The sequence below is a fragment of the Bombus flavifrons genome, chromosome 12 (genome assembly GCF_040668555.2).
Source record: "Bombus flavifrons isolate JBK064 chromosome 12, iyBomFlav1_principal, whole genome shotgun sequence".
NCBI lineage: Eukaryota > Metazoa > Arthropoda > Insecta > Hymenoptera > Apidae > Bombus > Bombus flavifrons.
In genome coordinates this window covers 7,246,150-7,266,467 of record NC_138453.1, presented here as the reverse complement: position 1 = coordinate 7,266,467, position 20,318 = coordinate 7,246,150, and the positions used below count along the sequence as shown (strand labels likewise).

Sequence of the window (20,318 nt, the reverse complement as noted above, 5' to 3'; positions counted from 1 at the left end):
AGTTAATTGATTCTCGAAAGTGTAGTTGTTCGTGTAGTATCATTTCGCTATATCTCTTCAGTTATACGTTGAAACAATAGCCCTGTCATGGAATTATTCAACTCATCCTCTCGTTTTTTGATATCTTCTCTGGCTGATCTTATGGTACACAATATTTTCTCATTCTTTCGTTATTATATTAACGACTAGTAGTCTTTATCCGTCTCATAATATACAACAAACTTGACTATTCTATGCGAAATTGAAGTATAAATTTGAACATGCCGAAGCTCGGATGATTCAAGTAACCCCATCTTCCATAGAACAAACCGGACAAGTGGCGATAGATTCGCAAGACCAACTGTTTGCATTGGTTCGTGGATACTATTTGAAAATTCGTCGGATCCCCGGGCGAGATTGTCACAACGAATTATGCTGGTCGCGTGAAAAATTAACGGGGATCGTTTTCGACGATCGACGTACGTTAGAAAGCCAAGCAGAAAGTCATTTTTCTCTTCGTTCCTTTAACGGCCACTGGCAGATTAATTAATCACGCCGTGCCGATTTCGTTCGACCACGCGGCTCGATTAATAAAATCGAACCCCGACTCTCGTTCCTTGTTTAAGTTAACTTGCTCGCCCTGCAGTTAATTACGCCGATCGATGAGCGCCGCATATTTTTGACGTTCATGGAATACGAGGACACACCGTGTGTACTCGTAAAACTGGTTTTGACGAGCGCCTTTAATCCCGGCCAACGAATGGAAACGACTCTGAATTCACGATGAAACGCGTAAATTCGTAATCTGTAAAATGTACAACAACTCGCCGAACTTCTGATTTATGATCCTGGACAACGCTTTCACAGGATTTTCCACGTTATGCCGTGTTATCTGACACATCTAAAATATTATGAGGAAAGTTGTACATGCGTACATTGTATTTTTCGACCGATGTGCAGCAATTAAGAGAATCTCTACTGTTGTTATTCGACCGCTTACGCAGCAGTGAAACCTTGTCAGTCTGTCATCAAACTTATCGGAGTTCGAACGTGGCGCCATGAAGAATAATAAAGCGACTCATTGGTGTTCTGATTGGAATGTGCTTCGTATTGTTTCAAAGGTAAGTCAATTGTGATTATATGAATGAATTGATCTTTAACGGCTGTCGTGAGTGAATTTTCTGGTCATTTTGTTCAAACGTTATTGTCCTGTAATAACATCACCGTGATATTATTTACGATCGTTGCAAATAGTTACTGGCTTTTTTTTTATAATATTGAATGATCATGAAACACTTGATCAGATTTGTGTAACTTTATTGATTTTCAAACTAAAACAGGGTGCATGGGCATGAAATTTCATCCATGATAGCTAGACCGTAGATATTTATACAAATTTATATTTTTATGAACATAACTAAAAATGTGGAATTTACACGAGACTCTGCTTCACGCATCAAATATCATAACGAGTATTACGCTTTCGATATTTTATACGTTTCACATATATCTTCTGTACATTTTAGTATCTTTCAATTTTTGATAAATGCATTAAATGATAAGTAGCTTAACGATAGGACAAACTGGTTTTCTTTCATGATACCTTTCGACAGTTAGATGATCTTTTAATTGGCAACGATCGTTTTCTTCTCACTCTGCGTAGATTATTTACAATTTCACTACGCTTCGATCTCGAATGGTGTTTCATCGAGATACACAATTTACGCGGCATTCATGGCGATATTTATGAGAATATTTTTGCGTCGGAATAAGCTCGTAAAAATCATCTCCAAAGCGCAGTGACGCTAGCGTTTAATTCCAGTCGGGCGGTAATTCTTCTCGAAAGCAGCTACTCGAACCCATAAACTGGTGTGAATTCGCAATTGGGAAAACCGTGCGGCGAATCACTGAAACTCTGATTTATCAAAGCGATCGATATCTCTACAACATCGATTATAAAAGCACGAAACGTTGCACGGGCTGTGGTAATGAACGACGCTACTCGTTCGTTTTTCATTCAGTAGCGAAACAAGTATTTTATATGGAAACTGATCGATCAATTTGGGACTTTTTCATATTGCGTTCATACATTTTTTAACCAATCTTGCTGCATATTTCCACCATTTCCTACCTAATTGTGCTTTTCTGCTATTAAGAGCTTTTTGAAGTTAGAGAAGATATAAAAGAATCATTGTTAATCTATTTACGATTAGAAGTAAATTAAAGTAGAAAATCAAAAAATTTTTGTTTCTGAAGCACAATATGGATCAAAATAAAACATAATATAAAATGAATTTCAGGAGTCTGCTTTTATACACGAATAACTCAAAAGCCAGACTAGATAACTGTACTTTTTTGCAATTACTTCATTTTCGTTCCTCAGGTGTACGATTCATCTTCAACACTTAAAAGACAAATGATCTTCCCATAAATTTATCTTTATAGTGAAACTCTATACATAATAAGAAATTCCAAGATAAATGTGAAAAAGATACATCTTTTTAACATTGTTCCTATACTTTTCAATTTGTAGTATACATTTGTTTTTAATTCAAATAGTTTAATTCGACTAGCTGTAAAAAATTTTGCTTGCCTTCAAATTATCGATAATTGTTTCGCCCCGGTATATTTCGCACAAAAGCGTAAAACTTGTGAAGCAATTCGAGTTACGAACGAAGCACAAACAAAACCCTAACACCGAGGACACTGTCTCGCAGCTTCGTGAAATCGGTACAATCCGCGACGAGGAAGATGGAGGGGAACGTCTGCTGGAACGTTGCCTATAAACCGCGTAAATTCGCAATCTGTGAAACTACGAAACGAGTCGGCGAAGTTGTGATTTACGGCGCGTCTCGTCGCCCCGTTTACGGGACAGAAGAAAAGGAATAGTTGGTCTGCTGCTATATACGTATGTATATGTACGCGTACGACGAGGGAGAGTCGGCGGTGGGCGTCGGTTGTTCGGGAAAAATGCGACGTAGCGCGGCCCGCCGTTTTCTCGCAATAACTTCCGAAGGAAAATTCACGATAATAGAGACTACTGCCTGTGAATTCCGTATGCAAGTGTGCTTACGCCACTCCTCTGCTCTCTTCCAGCTCTCCTTTTCACCAAACCTCTCCACCTATATCCTCTCCTTCCTAACCCCTTTTCTCTTCTCCCTTCCTCTCCCTTTTTCTTCCTATCCCCTTTCCTATCACCCTTTCCTTCTCTATTTCTCACCAACGCGACGCGGGTACATGCACGTTTTACCCCGGGATTTTCCCTCTTTCTTTGCGGAGCCGAAACGACGTTCGTGGCGAACCAAGGGAGGCTGAGCTAGACAAATAGTCGCCCCGTGAAATACCACCGCCTCCTTAAAACTTTAAAGTGTTTCGAGTAATCCTAAGGCACGACTTTAGATCATGAGGATACCTAGCCTTGTCCTTCAACCCTTTCCACCTCTTGATACGATTTCCTTGTTCTATCTTTTATTTTCTATGCATGGTATGCTTTCTTTATGGTCGCGCAGACGTGGCGTGTACGAAGACGTTACGGCGAATCGAATACAAATAGCCGCGTCCGCTGCTCGTAACGCTCCGGCCGATGAGCTTCATGGAGGAAGGCTCTTGTTCCGCGGTTTGATCGCGGTGGAACGACAATTTAGAGTTTGCTTTTATGGCGGTAATTTGCACTGAACGTCTACCATTACGCGGAGACGTTTGTACGATACTTTGATCGTATTTTTCCGCCAGCCGCAAAGCGATACAAGTTGAGTCATTAAACTGTGTTTTTGTCGCTGTGGTATTCAAAATAAAAGATGTTAAATGATTGGAATACAGAGACGAAGGATTTCAGGGAGCAAAAGGAAATGAGAAATACGTAGAAAAGTATCGTTCGGTGTGTAGTATAAAATTCGAGGCTTTTAAGAGGAAACTCAATGCTAACCTGGTTCGACGATCAGCATTACAGTGTCGGTTCGTCCTTCTGTTGGTCTGCACGAATATTTTCCGACGTCGTGCGGCGTGACCGCCGCCAGAGTCAATTCCGAGACTGTTCGAGCCGCGCCTCTTTCAGTCTCCACGTTTATTCCCCCTCGCGCAGCCTGCAAACACAGGAAATGCAACGTGAAATTCGGTGCACGACGCGCTAGGAAAATCGCTCGCGACGTATCTTTCTTTCCTTTCCTTTCCTCTTTTTTTATTTTATCGTGGCATCTGATGGAACAACGGTTACTTGATTACACCAATGAATTTGCGAATTACCACCTACATATTTACGATTAATAGCGATTTATCTCGAAAGCACACATTATCCCACGAACGGTGTTCGCCGGTTGTTGACCGTGCGAATATTACGATCGAAATATATCGCGAGTGCGGAAAATTAAATAAATCTCCGGTCAGCCCCTCGTTCTCTCGCCCTCTCGCCCCTCTCGCCAAACGTTCACAGTTTGTAATTTCGTAATAAATCTGCCGAGATGAATTGCGCATAGCTTCCACGGATAAATTTTCAGCAGTTCGCCTATCGCGGTCTCGATCGCATTTTTCATTCCGCTATGAACCGATTTAAACGTTCGTTGTAATTACTTCGATCCGACGCGATTCCACAAACAACAAACACTCTCGAATTTCATTGTAAAAAAAACTGCGTTTCAGTTGCTGTGATTCGCTGTAAAAATTCAGTATGTTTTTCCAATCGTGTTTTTAATCTCCCTCCGATTCTTCCCGATTCAATTTCTCTGGAGAAGAAAATTCGACGCGTGTAAACAAAAATCTCGTAAGCCGAGGAAGGGCTTGAAGTTCGTAGCCGTTCAAGTCGCGTCCGCCGTCACCCAGATGATTTACGATCGTATTTCTTTCGTTCGAGACGAGAGATTCTCGTGAGAGAGGGTGTGCAAGGGGTCGATGTCGAAAGAGGATCCGGTGTAAAAAATTTCATTAGAGTCTGTCTCACGAGAAGACACGAGGCTGTATTACCTGGAATGTTAGGAGTTTGTTATCCCGGAGCCATTGCACGCCCCTGATGGGCCGCGTCTGATACGGGGACAATATGACGCATCTCAAGGTGATCGTCGACCCCGATGGCACCCTCTGCTCCCGTGGACCCATTATGGCAGCCACTGGTGCCGTGCTCTCGTAACCTGTAAACCATGTATGGACAAATATCATACGACAGGCAACATCTTCCAGTAAAAATTTAGTATGTCCTAGATACAGTTGTGTGGACTTAGAGCACACGGTATTAACACATTTCTTGTCTCGATTGTTGTAATTATATAAAATTACATTCTCTAATATAATATAATTTTAGGCAATATATAGTTAACGAATATTGATGAAGACAATAGTTTGTATTGAAAGAATAATATCCCCATATAATTAATTCATGTGTGTATTTAGTCACATTCTAAAAATGTATATAGATGTTATACGTCATAGATGAAGAATTACGTTTGATCTCAGTTATGAATTTATAGTAGAAGAACGGTCTTATATTATGAATAAGTATACGATTATACGAAGAACACAATAATGCAAAAATGTGAAGCTTTTTATCAAATTATGCCAGGCGTACAAGTACCTACGAACGACAGTGTATTTATTTATCATGTTAACAAATTTACTTATTATAGCTATGATATAGTTGTAATAGAAATTAATACGACCAACTTCGTTAAGAACGATCGTTTAATTTCTGATCGTATATTGTAGTAATAAAATTGAGAAATTGATCATCACGTTGGCATCTAAATGGCTCATTTATAAATATATACAATATTCTAGTGAATGGAATAATTTTTCGGGTCGTTCATTCTTTTCAGGGTTTTATTACGGGGACTTGACCAGTTTCGTATATTCCGATTAATGTGCCGTGTATTTAAAAATGCTGTGCTAGGTATGCACGTTCGTTTGAATAAAGATAGCCGCGCGCCATGCGTTTAAAACAATGTTAAACAGCTTATGGGCTGGAGATCCGAGAAGAAAGTAATTACACCGAGGGAGGAACTTGCGGCAAAAAGAACGGAACGTGTTTTATGCCTTCCCGGTTGAAAAAGTAGATTCATTAAAAACCGTGCAGCACGACGAAGTCAAGATTTACGGAACGATGTCACCAAATGAAAAATAGAAAACTAAGAACTACTGCTGCTAATAATTTCTCGCTTTTATTTATCGAAGCCAGGCTCATTAGACTTTAATTAATCTTCGATTAATTGTCGCGTATCGATCTATGGGCAACATTATTTATTAACAGCATCGGATTAAATCGATTTATTTATTATTATATTAATTGGTATAATCCTACTTTAATATTTATTATCCCATCGAATGAAGCATAGTGTACGTATTAAAAGATTTTCCCGTTAATGGACCGCTTTAGTACGCGCCATTGAGGGTAACCGACGAGTGTTGCGCGATAATTTTAATTAATGAGAACGTTAGCTTTGCCCCTTGAGCCGTGCATACAAGACGGCGCGCAGCTTTACAAAGCAAAGCGTTCCAGCGGCGAGAAAGACCGGCAGCGTAACACGGTTTTTCTTTCCTGCAGGACGTATGTACTGTCAAGTTTGTACATTTTAATTTAGAGGGTCGGCACAAGTGGTCGTTTAATATGCGTGCCACCGTGAAACAGCGTGTTCTTCTCTAGCCCGTGCGACGCCGTGTTCCGTTCGCCCCAATTCCCGCATTAAATCGAACCACGCCAACCTCGTGAAAAGATCGATTTGAAAATTCCGTCAACCAGCAGAAAAAAAAATCCGGTTGAATTTATAGACTGCAAAGATTTCTTGGACCCTTGAGAAAGAACACGCTCAAGGACAGTCTGAGAGGCAAAAGAATCACCACGGGGTAGCCTGAAAATCCCTTTGAATGCACCAAGTCGGTGGCAAAGAGATCACAATTACAATTCGAGACTTAAGGCTCGCTATATTAAAACGCGACCTATTTCTACTCTGCCAGTGGAAAAATAAGAAGACAACGAAGAAGAAGAGCGTGGATGGATGGATAAGATGGAGAAGAGAAGGGCTCTGTTCCTCGTTCGCTTCGGGTAGCCGGACCCTCAGTCCGGAAATTGGACTTTGAAGTGCGAAGAAACAAGAGAACCGTCTCACGTAAGGGCAACGACGCGGCCTAATAATTCATTACGAGACGAAAGGGAAAAACAATGGGAGCGGTAGCGCGTGTTTCGTAAGGGATGCCTTTCCCATGGTGTATGTATGATAATGTTGGGACAAGCATACATTATTCAGTGCGAAGGAGATGGCAGAGAGCCGATGACTAAGACTCGTTTAACGCCACGTTCCTATTCTCCAGTAGCCGTGCAAGCACGGTTACGGTCACGGCAGGTGACGAGGAAAAAGACTGGCGAGAACCGGAGGAGGTTTTCCACGACTACTGGGATTAAGGATAATCCTATTAGACTTGAATTAATCCTCGGGGAACTGCATTTCTCCTCGGCGAAATATTCCGTTATTACACGGCCGCGGCAGCCTGTTTTTCCATCGCCGCTCTTGCTTTCTTCAATTCTCGTTCGCTGTTAACTTCGATGATCATTGTCCTCCTATCTTGATGTTTAATTATTATTCGACGTCCTTGGTTGCCATCCTTCATGGACATAAATAGACAACTTGGCGTTCTTTAAAAAATAACCTCTCTTTGCTTTTGCGCTAACGTCTTCCGTTTTTTGAGAATCTCAGATGAAGTTTATATCCGCCTCTGATTTTTACTTCGTTTTATTTCGCGAAAAAGTTCCGTAGTTTTATCGCGCAATTTTAATAAATCCTGGACATAACAGGCGTTCCATTTTGAATTCGAGGATTATTATCTTGAGTAGAATTCATATTTCCTAGAAAATTGTCGGTCTACTTATTTCGACATAAAGTGGAGACACGATATCTTCTGAATGCATTTCTACCATTTTATTGTACTCCTTCGGAAATATTTTCAATCTTTGAACATCTGCAGCTTAATTCCATCAACTACTCGAAGAATATCGTTCGACTAAATCAATTGCCGATTATTTCCGCAGACTTAATCAAAATATTGAAAATTCTGGTAGCGTTATATCGCTGAAGTATACTATAAACTAAATTTCACAATTTTCTACAAACTATAAAATTCTATTAGTTTTTAGTTCAAATACACTTCAATTACGCTTCTTCTATCTAGATACGCATTAAGTTCTGCTATCTTTAAAAGTTTCAATTTACCAATCATCAATGTATATCCGTTGATTCGCAGTTATCTCTCTCGTCGCTGTAATACTTGGCGTGCAATCTTGTTTAAAAGCACTTTAATCGATTTTCACGGAGATATCTCACAATCAGTTGAGAAAGGGATGCTTGTTTTTCCGCTGCTCTTAAATTTTAACCATCGCATCGATTCGAAGTCGATGCGACGGGGATGAATTTCAGTCGAGAGTTGGAAGCAATAAAGAAAAAGATCGAGAAATCTCGCGTCTCGGGCATGAAATGATGGAACTTGGAAAGAATTATGAAGCGTCTAGAAAGACGCTGCAAGAAGAATCGACGACAGATCCCGGCCGTCAAAGCCAGCGAAGAAGCGCACTTATCTTTAAGTGATTGATGTCGACTGGATCTTGTTGAAGGAATAAGAAACGTCTATCGGATGATTTTTTAACGGGCCAACAGTGTATAAAGATGGCACGACATCCCTCTTCTCATCAGTAAAATACATCAAACTCCATTAATACCGTCGCATAGTTAAGGGCAGGAAATAGACCGACGTTTGGAAAATTTATCAAACTATTACCATATAACTATACTACACAGTAAATTTTTTTACAGTAAATTTTATTACATTATTTTATAGATATAGTTGAGAGGAAATATAAATCGTGCGATGCTTTATTAAAAAATTATTTGAAAAGTACGAAAAAGGTAACGAGTATCATTTTGTAATTAATATAATCAATAGGCATAAATATAGATATAAATGTCCTATTTCAAAACGTTCACCATTTCGAAAATTGGCAGTAAAATGTTGAATTTATTATTCTATGAAATTCCCCCTTTTTTTTTTTTCGTTTCAATAAATGCATCAATTTTTCGTGTCAGTTCGACACAAATGTTTCTTCGAAGTAATCCACGTATTATTATAAACGTCTAATAGCGCGAAATTGATCAACTTGATATTATTTTCTTCGTATTTCTTACTTTTATTATAACTTTTTAATGAAGCTTCGAACTATATATAACCCAAATTTCATGTTATACTCGTAGAACATGCTGACAAAATTTACTGAAAAAAATCTGTACTATATGCATTTAACGATTACGAAAATTTAAATTTATATAGTTGAGTATTACAATTAGAAATGCGGGAATTGGATTTGGTGCGTTGTATAATATATTTCGAGAGAGCGAAATGTGCGAATTGTAGCGGCAAAGTTTCGCTCAATGTTACGAGGACCGACTGAAATATCTACTAATTTGCTCGTTCAAAAGTTTGTAAATACGTACAAACATGCCGCGATACACCGTATTGCTTTTGAGAGTCGCGTATAATTTGCACGTGGAAAAATTCATTTTCGCGACTTGGGAATTGCGTCGGGCAAAATGCGATTTAAATGTAACGCGTGAATCAAAAGTCGAACGCGTTCCATTGAAACAAACACAACGAAGGATAATTGTACTTGTAAAGAGTTGGGAAAATCCTCTTTGGAAAGTTCTCACGGAATGAAGATCACACGAAGCGTGAATATTGTATTTTTAAATCCACTGAAAAGTGGATCGATCAGGGCGTCTTGGCGATTTAATTTACGAATTCGTATACGAAAAAAACTTTCGTCCTGGGATAGCAGTTGCAGGATAATATTACAGTTATCGAGTTACCACAAAATGGATGCAGAATATAGAAACTCTGCGCGGTACACAGATTTGGATAAAGAACAAAATAAAAGAACTAAAAAAATGTAGAGATTAATTTTGTACGAATATCTGACATGAAAAAGCTTCCAATGAAGTTTTGATTGCATCGTTGACGTTTGCATATCTGCATAGTGTCAGTGTGCAGTATGCAATAAAATGTCAGACTTGCGGACGACGATTTATCGTTGGGTTTTGATTGAAAATATTGTTTAATCTTGCCCCACGTGTATGAAAATATCGCGTTGTCATAGTTATCCAGCTTCCTGTCCGCGACGTTGTTCCGTGCAACCGATAGACTTAAATTTAGTTTGACAAACGCGTCGCTGGTGAAATTAGACGGCGGCGATCTTTAAATTTATCTCCGTGTCTATTAAAATCTCCGACACAATGGCGAGGATACTGTTGGAAACGGAACTAATGGAACTCGTTCGCGGCGGTGTACTATTGGACGGAAATAAACCTTCGTTTTCACGATGCTCACTTACTTATTCGCGTCTGCTGAGAGTGTGGCTCGTCGTAACCCTCCGGTTTGTCAGGATCTGAAAAGGAACAGTGGAAACAGTTAGTCATCGAAGTACCGTTTGTCACGCAATTTAGAAGATTTAGGATTAAGAACAACAGAGATAATTCACGATAAGACTTAAATGGCATTGAAAATATTTAGAATCTTGTCAAATCACCTGTGCGCTGTACCACCCCATTTGAACATAAAAATTAAGAAACTTAAAAATATTTGCCGAACTGCTAGGGCTCAAAGTATATGATAGTACGAATCATAGATAAAACATCTTTCAGAAATTAATAAACGTTGCTATAAAAAAAAGGATCTTCATTCGCGTCTCTGACTTTATCTTTTTTACCAGAAGACTGAAAAATATTGAAATTCGTGAGTGGTCCTGATTCAATGATCAAGTGTCACAAATAATTCTGCAAAACGACCAAAACGATCGATCATTCCCGTTCATGGAAATATTACATTCAGATATTTCCAAGTATTACCATATAATTAAAAATCGCTGGGCGAATACTGTGAAAAATATTCAACCGGGTTAGGAGTCGGCAAACCTATTAAACGAAGACCGGCTTAAGGACAATTCAATTTAGTGGGCGGATTTAAATAAAGAGGCGAACTAGGAGAGTAACTGCAATTACCTCGCACGGACAGCTGAACAGCATACATCATTTTGGGCTCGGTGTTCACCTGGCATTCGTACTTGCCGGTGTCTGTCTTCCTGGCGTTGTCCAGTCTGAGCGTCCACGCGTCGCTACCCGGTGTGTGCTGAGGTCCGAATCTCGTATCTGAGCTGAACAGAGTGTTTCCTGACGTGAGAATGTGGAGGTCCTTGCTTCTCATCCAGGACACCTGAAACAAGATCGCGCAGGACGTTGAAAATACATCGTAATGGAATTACCGTCGTGTTAAACACGAACTTGCCATCAGGCCATGCAAATGCTTCTTAAAATTACTTTTCTAGTTTAAGAAGATCAACTTTGAGTTAATTTTAGCTATTGGAAATTAACCTAGGGGTATCCACTAAAATTTACTGTCGTCAATTTTTTCCAAAATCTTGACACGCTTGGTCGATAATCGCTTAAAATTTTTCCCAATAATTTTACGGACTGTCTTTGGATAAGGACTTGCTTGCCTCTTTCAGAAAACCTACATTTTGATTTCTACGGTAAATTTTATGCCTCGATCGTCGATATGAGTATTTTAGTATGTTTCCGAATAATTTTATAAATTGCAATGATTTTTGGTAAGATATATGGATAAAGGTTTATTTTCTTAAGATATAGATTTGCAATTGTGTTTTTTCTGGAGGCTTGAACGATCTTCTGCAAAGTTTGTGGATAAAGACTTGTTTGTTTCAAAAACAACTCATTTTTATCTCTTTGATTTTCACACTTTAGTCGTCGACAGTTCCAGTGTTAAAATCGCAATTTGTCGAAACGAGAAACAAACAGATCGATCGACAAATGCAAGTATATTTATTGAAGCGAATGAATAAAAGCTCGCGCAGCAAATGAAGAGTATTAGTCTAGCCGACATAGATTCGTCTGATATGTACGACTACAAATGCGGTTTCCTCCCTTAAAACTGGAGCCATAGGAATGCACACTTGCGCCCCGTAAATCAGCGCTCTGTTACGACTTATTTCCTTTCCGCCTCGCTACTTTACACCCGTGTTACGAGCAACGTAATACATAACATAGTAACATGTTACGACGTCGTTACCTTATGGCCGAGATAAAGGATAGAGACTGTTAAAAAGAAAGTTCGGCCGCGGAGAGAAAAACAAGAGGAAAAAGGGTGGAAGGGAGATACGTATAGGTGGAATTTAATGGAGCGACGCGTGAAAATCTCTATCGTTTGGAGGGAAAGGAACCAAGAGAAGAGAGAAGAGAACGAAAGGGAACCGAGTGGAAAGTTCGTATTTCCTTCGCCTCGTGTTTCCTTGTTCTCGAGCGAAATTTTATTTATCAAGACGAAACGCCGGGTCGAGACGAGGCGTCATATTATTTATGCTGGTATAATTTTATTATCCAACGGCGTAAACCGGAGAGACTGGTTCAACTATTTTTATCGTTTGCAACAATAACGCCGAGTAATTTAAACGCCAGTCCGAGTTAATATACGATGCAATTACTCTTTCTTGCCGTGGAAAATAAAATCGCTATTTTCTTATGTCACTGGCAAGCACCATTAATAAAACGCAGCAATGAACCGGTCCAGCAGCTCCACGTTCCGTAGTTAGAGCCACCTTTGACATATCTTATTGCTTCGGGCTAAATAATTAATCCTCCCCATCCTACTTTCCCACTTTCACTCCACAGTTCTGCTTAGGGGCGAGGGGAGGGGCCGAGCAAATGGGAGTTTACTGATTACTCAGTTAAATTCACGAGTTTCTCAACTCGCGGACTATTTCTTACGAGTTTCCCCGTGACTCAGTTCATCAATTCTTATGAGTTTTCTTCCTGAACACCGGCTACGTTCACGTGAAGAATTCGATCCTTAATTCGACTTGTTCGGTCTAAAGCGGTCCAAAGGTACTTGTGCTTGGCAAATATATCTTCGTCAAGATCACGTTTCTTCCAATTCGACGCTTCGAACGCGATGGCGTTTTCAGCTTCATGAAAAGCTCTTCGGGTAGATGTTGTTGAATATTCGTAGTTCGCTGAAGAACGACTTAATTCGACAAATAACAACGCCTCAATGATGCACGGTGCTCGGGCTAGATGATGTACCGAAAAGACGTGAAAATCACGATGGAAGGATGCAAAGTAGCCTCTATATAATTCCTTCTGATTATCCATTCCCTTTCGCATTTTCGTTCGTCTTGTTATGAGCAAAAGTTTCTGCGACCCTTGACGACAAGTAGCACACCTCTAGTACCGAGGATGCTTCAGAAAGCTGCGCCAGCCTTTCCTCTCGGTGCGATTAATATTTCGCGCGATTTTGACGGCACGAAGTTTAAAGGGCCAAAGGGAGTGGGTGAAATGTCAACGTTCGTGGCAGCTGTCGAATACGCTGCTTACAATTAATATTTCTCACGACCTTGTAGACACGATCTTGAGCTTAAAGTCTTTGAAGGTTGAATATGATCAGTGAATATTGCCTAAACACTCGATAATACTTCGTTGAATTGACTTAATATTATAATTACGACTAAGAAGTATTCAAGTATTCAAGCAACTGAACTTAAAAACATCGTGGTAACGGTCGAGTATGATCAGAAAATGCTGAGCTTATCCGATCACTCGACGATAGTTCGTAATAACGATCAAGTACGTTCGTTACAAATAATATCTTTCACGATCTTGGTGGTAAAAAGGTATAAAGCTTCATAGGGTCAGGAGAAGAAGGGTGAAACGGTAACGATTCGATAACGTGGCAACGATCGAACATATTCGTTGCAATTAATATTTTTCACGATCTTGAAGACAAGTAGCCCGAGCCTTAAAGGACGAAAAGAAGAGAATGAAACGACGTCGAAGACGGAACGACAGTGGCTCGTGGTAACGACCGAGTATGGTCAGTGAACACTGCTTATCCGATCGCTCGTATTTCTCAACGTTGGACGGGGCAAACGGTGGGATATTAGATATCCGGTTATCGGGCTGCAGTCATTTCCGATCTGCATCCAGTTGCCATTTTCCCATTGGTCGTTTCGCGAGAATGTGAGAGGATAAACGATCGATCCAAATGATTTGTTTTGGGACAAGGGAAAGAGAAGAATGTGAGAAGAGGACAAGGAGGAAAAGAACGGTCGAAATGGCATGGAAGACGAAGAATCTAAATTGCGATCGTTCTGCGCGCGGCCTGGCGATTTTTAATAATGTCGTAATATCCAGGCAACGGAATCGAACCCGGTCCGCGACGTTTCGTCGCGAGACGGTGGGACGCAATAATCCACCGATGACAAAAAGAGGTACTAGTTCCTGCCTCGGATACATTCAGCCAGCCGTAGATTTATCGCCGTTATTAAAACAACCGTGGCGATACGAGCAGCAACCATGCTCGCCGGATGAGCGTAGATATTATTCAGCGAGAAGAACAAAAGAAGCTGGGATTAATCGGTAATTAAATCGACGCTGGGAAAACCGTAACGCTTCCGATATGCTTTTTATGCACCTTCTTCCACGGTATCCTACTATGGGAATCTTTTTTCAAACAATAACATGGTGATAAGATACAAATGCAATCTGGTGAATCGGTAACACGTATATTCATCGAAGTTTATTTCCAAGTCAGATACTACAATGTTGTTAGGAACGCTTGAAGTCTCGAGGGACGCAAAGTCCGATGGACACACGGTTTTCGACGCTGTAAGATCTGTTTTCAATGGTTCGTCGCTGTGAAATCGCTGTGAAAGTAAAGCACGAATGACTATATTGGTGAAATTGAAGAATAATCTGAACGTTTCCAATTAATATCATGTAATTCCTGTACCAGGTATGTAAATATGAAACCGGAATTTTTGTATAGAAAATACACGTTTATTGTATGAAAATGATTAAAAATATTTTATTCGAAGCATTGCCCATCGCTAGCTATACATTTTTCCCACCTGTCTGGCAATTGGTGGATGCCACGCCAAAAAAACTGTCGCTCTTTTGAGGCAAACCAGTCATCGGGCCATTTTCGTACATTTTCGTAAGAAGTGAAGTGCTGGTCAGAAAGTGCGTGTCCCATCGATGCAAATAAATAGTAATCGGACGGAGCCAAGTCTGGTGAGTAAGCCGCGTGCGAAAGTATTTCCCAACTAAACACTTCAATCGTTTCCTTGACCGGTTTTGCTGTATGTTATGGTGCATTATCATGAAGCAAAATTACTTTGTGTTGCCTTTTTTTGATATTCTGGTCGATTTTCACGCAAAGCTTGATTCAAATCGATCATTTGTTGTCGGTAGCGCTCAGTATTAACGGTTTCGCCAGGTTTTAATAGCTCAATTCGCTGTCTTGAAACTTTTTCGGTGGTCTTCCACGTTCTTCGTTCCTCACGTCAAAATTGCCACTTCTGAATTTTTTAAACCACTCAAAGCACTGTGATTTACCAAGAGCATGCTCACCGTAAGCTTCGACAAGCATTCGATGCGATTCTGCAGCAGTTTTCTTCAAACGGTAACAGAAAATCAATGCTGTCCGCAAATCGTAGTTTCCAGGCACAAAATTTGACATGTTCAATGCTATTACAAACTATGCTGTTGTGTGAAACTTGTATTGTTCTGAGTCGAAAATGTTTGTGAGATGTCAAAAAAACTTTTGGCATCAATGACGCAGTTTAGTGATAACTACATTATCAGCTAGGGCCATCTATAGGCAAATTCCGGTTTCATAGTTACAGACCTGATATACATTTTCCAAATTGTTTTCGGTATTCATCAATACGTTGATGATAGTCGAGTATGTAGTATTAGGTTGTCCGGAAAACGTCTTTTTTTTACAGACACGTCTTTTACAACAACGCATCTTTATACAAACATGAAACCTAATCTGTCGAACGTTGTGATCTTTAGTTTGATGGAACAAAATGGATCATACGTAATTCGATGAAATAATATAAAACGGAAAATGTTGTGCATCTATTATTTCCTTATAAAACGAAAGAAACTTTACGGACGACCTAATAGTAACAAAGTTAACGTAACTTCAAAATGTTCCATGTATACCTTCGCGAGCCTGTAGTATCTTCGCGTCTGCTATTTAATTTCAATCTTCTCTCCATAACGACAAACCCAAGAAAACAACCATTTCAGAAATCCATGCTCAAAATTGTTCAGGCAGACGTCGAAGGTAAATCGATGCAGGCCGCGCAGGTCTGCTGGAAATCGGCTTTGTACATAACGAGAAGAAAATTCAGCGCCGCGTGCGGCTGATTTATACAATAATAACGTAAGCAGCACACGGCAGAGCGTAATGGTCCACGATGTGGGGTGGGAAGGCGGAATGTGAGCGGTGGGTCATAACGTTAGGGGGTGAGAAGAATGTACGGCGTGGCAGGGGCTCGGTGTATCACGGCATTTGGTCGTATGCCAGTTTACTCGAGTATACGAGTCGGATGGCACCAGAAATAGAACTGGCTTTGAGGTCGCGGCACGAAGAGAGCAAAAGATGGAAAAACCGTGGCTGGCGAAGGGGGTTGGTGTTTGCTCGCGCGGCTGGCGGGGAGACAAAAGGACGAGGCAATATACGGAGCCGGCATAACCGCTTTCATCTGCTACGTCGACACAGACCAGGGCCGGATAAAAATGCAACTCCTACCAAGCCGTTTCATCGCAACCTTACGAGCCTCTCTGCTCGTTCCTGGCGCTTCTCCTCGAGGAAAGAGCTACCTTATGGCCACCATTCAGGCAGCACCGAGCGACCCTACGTTTGGCTCGGCAGATCGACCGTGCCACCGACACGATTCCCTCTGCTCGAATGTTTCTTAAATTAGACCACGTTTCCGCGTCGCCGCGAGATCGACCTGGAAATTTTCAGCACTGCTTGCAACAATTTCAAGCGTCGCTTCAACTGTGTAACGTCCGTTCTCTTTGCGTCAAAATGAACCTTCCTCCGGGATAAGAATTCCGCCGCGGTATGATTACGAAATTGAGTTCCATTTGCTCGAAACTACGTCGGGAAAGTTTCATCGAATGAGCGATGTTTAAGTTTTTAGTGTCTTTATTTATACGTTCATATAATGCGATCTTGTGCTCCGACAACTGTGTCAAAATGAGTCCTTGGACCTGAGGTCGTATCTGAAATCTTCGAATTTGAAATCTGATAAGAATCTGTTTAAATGTTCGAGATCTTGTCAAAATTTAGTTCAATTTTGATCAGTCGATAGTGATATGCTACAGATGATTACTTACATATCCTATCGATTATATTTTTGATGGAGCGTGTCAATGAATTTAAAGAAGTGTAACTATCGGGGTGAAACTAAGAGAGAAGAAACTGTGCATCTATGTTTTGCAACGATCAGGTTTCGATTTTCCTTCGCTTGATTAACAAACTCAGCGACCAGAGTTCGATTGAAATTTACTACTCTGTGATTTATAGCTCTCGTTACATTTTCTTTATCCAGAAGATTCAAGATTCAGAAGATTCAGAGATTAATACAAAGTTGAAGAAGCATACTAAGATAGTTCACAGGAGCTCGAATTGATCAAGCTGCGGACTTTGAAAGTGGTTTTCGAAAATTCGTGTCCGGTGGAGATGAATGAAATCACGGATCCGGAAAGCTCGATAGATTTTGCTTGTATGGCGTAGCCTGTATTGTAACAGGTGGTAGAAAATCCGAGGAGGTGATCGTACTGTGAATAGAATTTGTTGGAAGACTACGTTTTCAAGAAAGTTAGGTTTATAGTTAGTACAGTGTGAATGTAGTTAACCGAGTCCCTGTGACTTCAGAGATTGTTGACTCTGAAGTAATAATCTCCGGGTTTAATCTGCGTGAAGACTCGATCCCGGCAATTCTAGAACAAACGTTGTTCGTGCGCGAACTATTTCGATTTACTTTCTTCCTTTAATTTACCTCTGTGTTAAGGTTCTGTATTCGTTTACGAGGGGAGATTGAAAAAGTAACGAGGTGTCGTTAAATGCAATTCATTGGCGTTCATGCTTTCGCACGCATCCCAACACCGGAACACCTCGATCTTCCTGTTAGAAACAGACAAGGAAGTGGCTCGATGAATAAAGTGTAACTTCCTTTCGGCTCCAATTGCCAAAGTCGAAACTGAAAGTTGAGGAAAAGAGCCGAAGTAGCAAAAACGTTCGATGAGCTTTGGCGCTTCACGATGAACCATCGAAACGTACAATCGAATCGTTGTTCTTTGGTTAAATTATTTACTCTCTTTTTGTCGGTCGTAAGAAACGATAAGAATCGCGCTCGTCGACTTCCTTTTCGGCTATGCCAGCCATTATCCACACTTTTGAATCGAACCGAGTCGATTCTGCTTTGGTTTTACGCCTCGCTGAAACTTTTCGATGAATAAAACCCAGCCAGATAATTTCGCGAAACGCGTCTTTCTTCCTATGAAAATAGTTACCAAGTGTAAGTTTTAGTTTGTTAATTGTTCTATCAAAGAATTATATACAATGGAGGAGAACATCGAGTTTGGGGAAAATTGAAGTACAATTAAAAAGACATATACTGATTCGAATGGACAAAGACACATCACTGATTGATATGAAAAATTTTCATTCAGAATAATTTATATTTATCGGTAGCGTTTATCTGGAAGCAACATTTATTACGAAATATCGTGATATAATTGCAAAGAAATATGTATCGATTCAGGTGGTCCTACTTGATTAAAAATTTCCATATGAAAATAATTTACGTCATAAATTTTCATTTAAAAATAATTCAACTATCGACATCGTTTATCTGGAAGCCATTCGATCACTGGGCGAATAACAATTTTCAATTTTAACAAAGTGAAAGAGGCATTCTTTTGCGTGTGTGTATCGATGTGAATTCTGTTTTTAAAAATAATCTTCTATAAAATGAAATCAATAAAATTTATCATAAGTCGAATAAAATAATGCCTGCCACTGTGTTTAAACATAGTGGCAGCACAGAGAAAGAAGCGCATAATTTTTTGCGTCGACCAATACGAAAATGCTTGCCGTCCGTTTTTTAATCCGATTTCGTTTATCGAGAAAAGTCGAATATCGTCCGTGAAAAAAATTGCATCGCCGACGCGAAAAACGACATACACAGCCCGTCTATCCGTCAAAGCGGATTACGCGAACCGGCTAGCGCTGCTCGTCCGTGATTTTTTCCAGCTTTCGACAACCACGACGCTTTCGAAATCGTCGAAGGTCGAATAATTAACTCGTCGTATCGATTATAACTCGAGAATCGTTCACGGAGAAAAGAGAATTCGTTCGCTCAGTTTTACGTGATTTGCATAAATCAAACTCCTTCATTTATTAATTTCTCGTGAAAATTTTGTCTTTATGAATATATCGTTGCAATTTTTCACTTGGGAAATTAACGATCGATTAAAAAGGAAAAAAGGAAGATTTGATTAACGCGAATCGAGTGGTATGAGAAGTTGATTAAAACGTCGATTCGATGGAACGAAGAAGGTTGTTGTTATCTGGTTAGCTTCAATTTTTTAACGAACACATCGAAGCCATTGATGAGAAACGTGGGCGCGGCATATACCTGACTCCGACTAACCTAAACTAATCGGTGACCAACAAGGTTCCCGGGTCACTGAGCTTTTATCGATTACCTTTCTTGCGTTACACGTTGCTTTGGCCTAGACGATAATGCCGTTCGATTAACCATGCGCTTCTGATATCCTGCTCAACTCGAAATCGCTCGAGGAGATTTCAAAGATTATCAAGAAACGCTACATATTAATTTCTCTGACTGAAGCAAACCCAACTTACTTATCTAAGTTTAAAAATCCTGTAAAAATCATTCAACAACTTTCTAAGGAAATAATGATGTATCTAGTCCTCGACAAAGATTTTTCTTCTAATTAAACAAAATTAAAACCACGTATCTATGTAGATTAAAAAATACAATAAAAATCATTCGACGAATTTCTGAGGGCCCAAAATGATTTCAATTCGTGCATGAAGATTTTCTGTCTAATTACAATAGAACAATATATTTAAGTACAATAAAACAAAATATTGTATCTACAATAGGTTTCAAGAAAGATTAAACTGACAGCTGAGTTTCAATCTTCGATAAAGATTTTCTGATCTTAAAAAGATAAGACATCGACGAGTTGCTTCGAGTTGGTCATAAAATCAAAGGTAGAAATACGAACACGCGTCCACGTGATCGAAGGTAATTAAAATACACGAGGATCATAGAACTGGCATACCATTTGCATATACGCAACCAACCATAACATTTAATGATAGGATTGTTCTAATCATCGAATCCAGTCACATTATTTAACAAACACGATGTAAAATATATGATAAGCTATAAATAGTAATAAGTTCAAAATAGAAAT

General features: G+C 39.9%; 2 protein-coding genes across 3 annotated transcripts in view; one reads left to right on the top strand and one right to left on the bottom strand.

Annotated features, from left to right (window-relative positions):
- The window catches only part of LOC138185390 (zwei Ig domain protein zig-8), a 118,998-nt gene that overhangs the window by 10,733 nt on the left and 87,947 nt on the right, over nt 1–20,318 (bottom strand). Inside the window, exons 4-7 of the mRNA XM_069124274.1 lie at nt 10,998–11,208; nt 10,331–10,384; nt 4,936–5,099; nt 3,905–4,061 (exon numbers count right to left, since the gene is read on the bottom strand). Of these exons, the coding sequence (XP_068980375.1) occupies nt 3,905–4,061; nt 4,936–5,099; nt 10,331–10,384; nt 10,998–11,208 (586 nt within the window). The remainder of the gene's footprint in view (nt 1–3,904; nt 4,062–4,935; nt 5,100–10,330; nt 10,385–10,997; nt 11,209–20,318) is intronic.
- Nucleotides 1–20,318, top strand: part of LOC138185391 (zwei Ig domain protein zig-8) — a 293,791-nt gene that overhangs the window by 195,616 nt on the left and 77,857 nt on the right. The window lies entirely within an intron of this gene.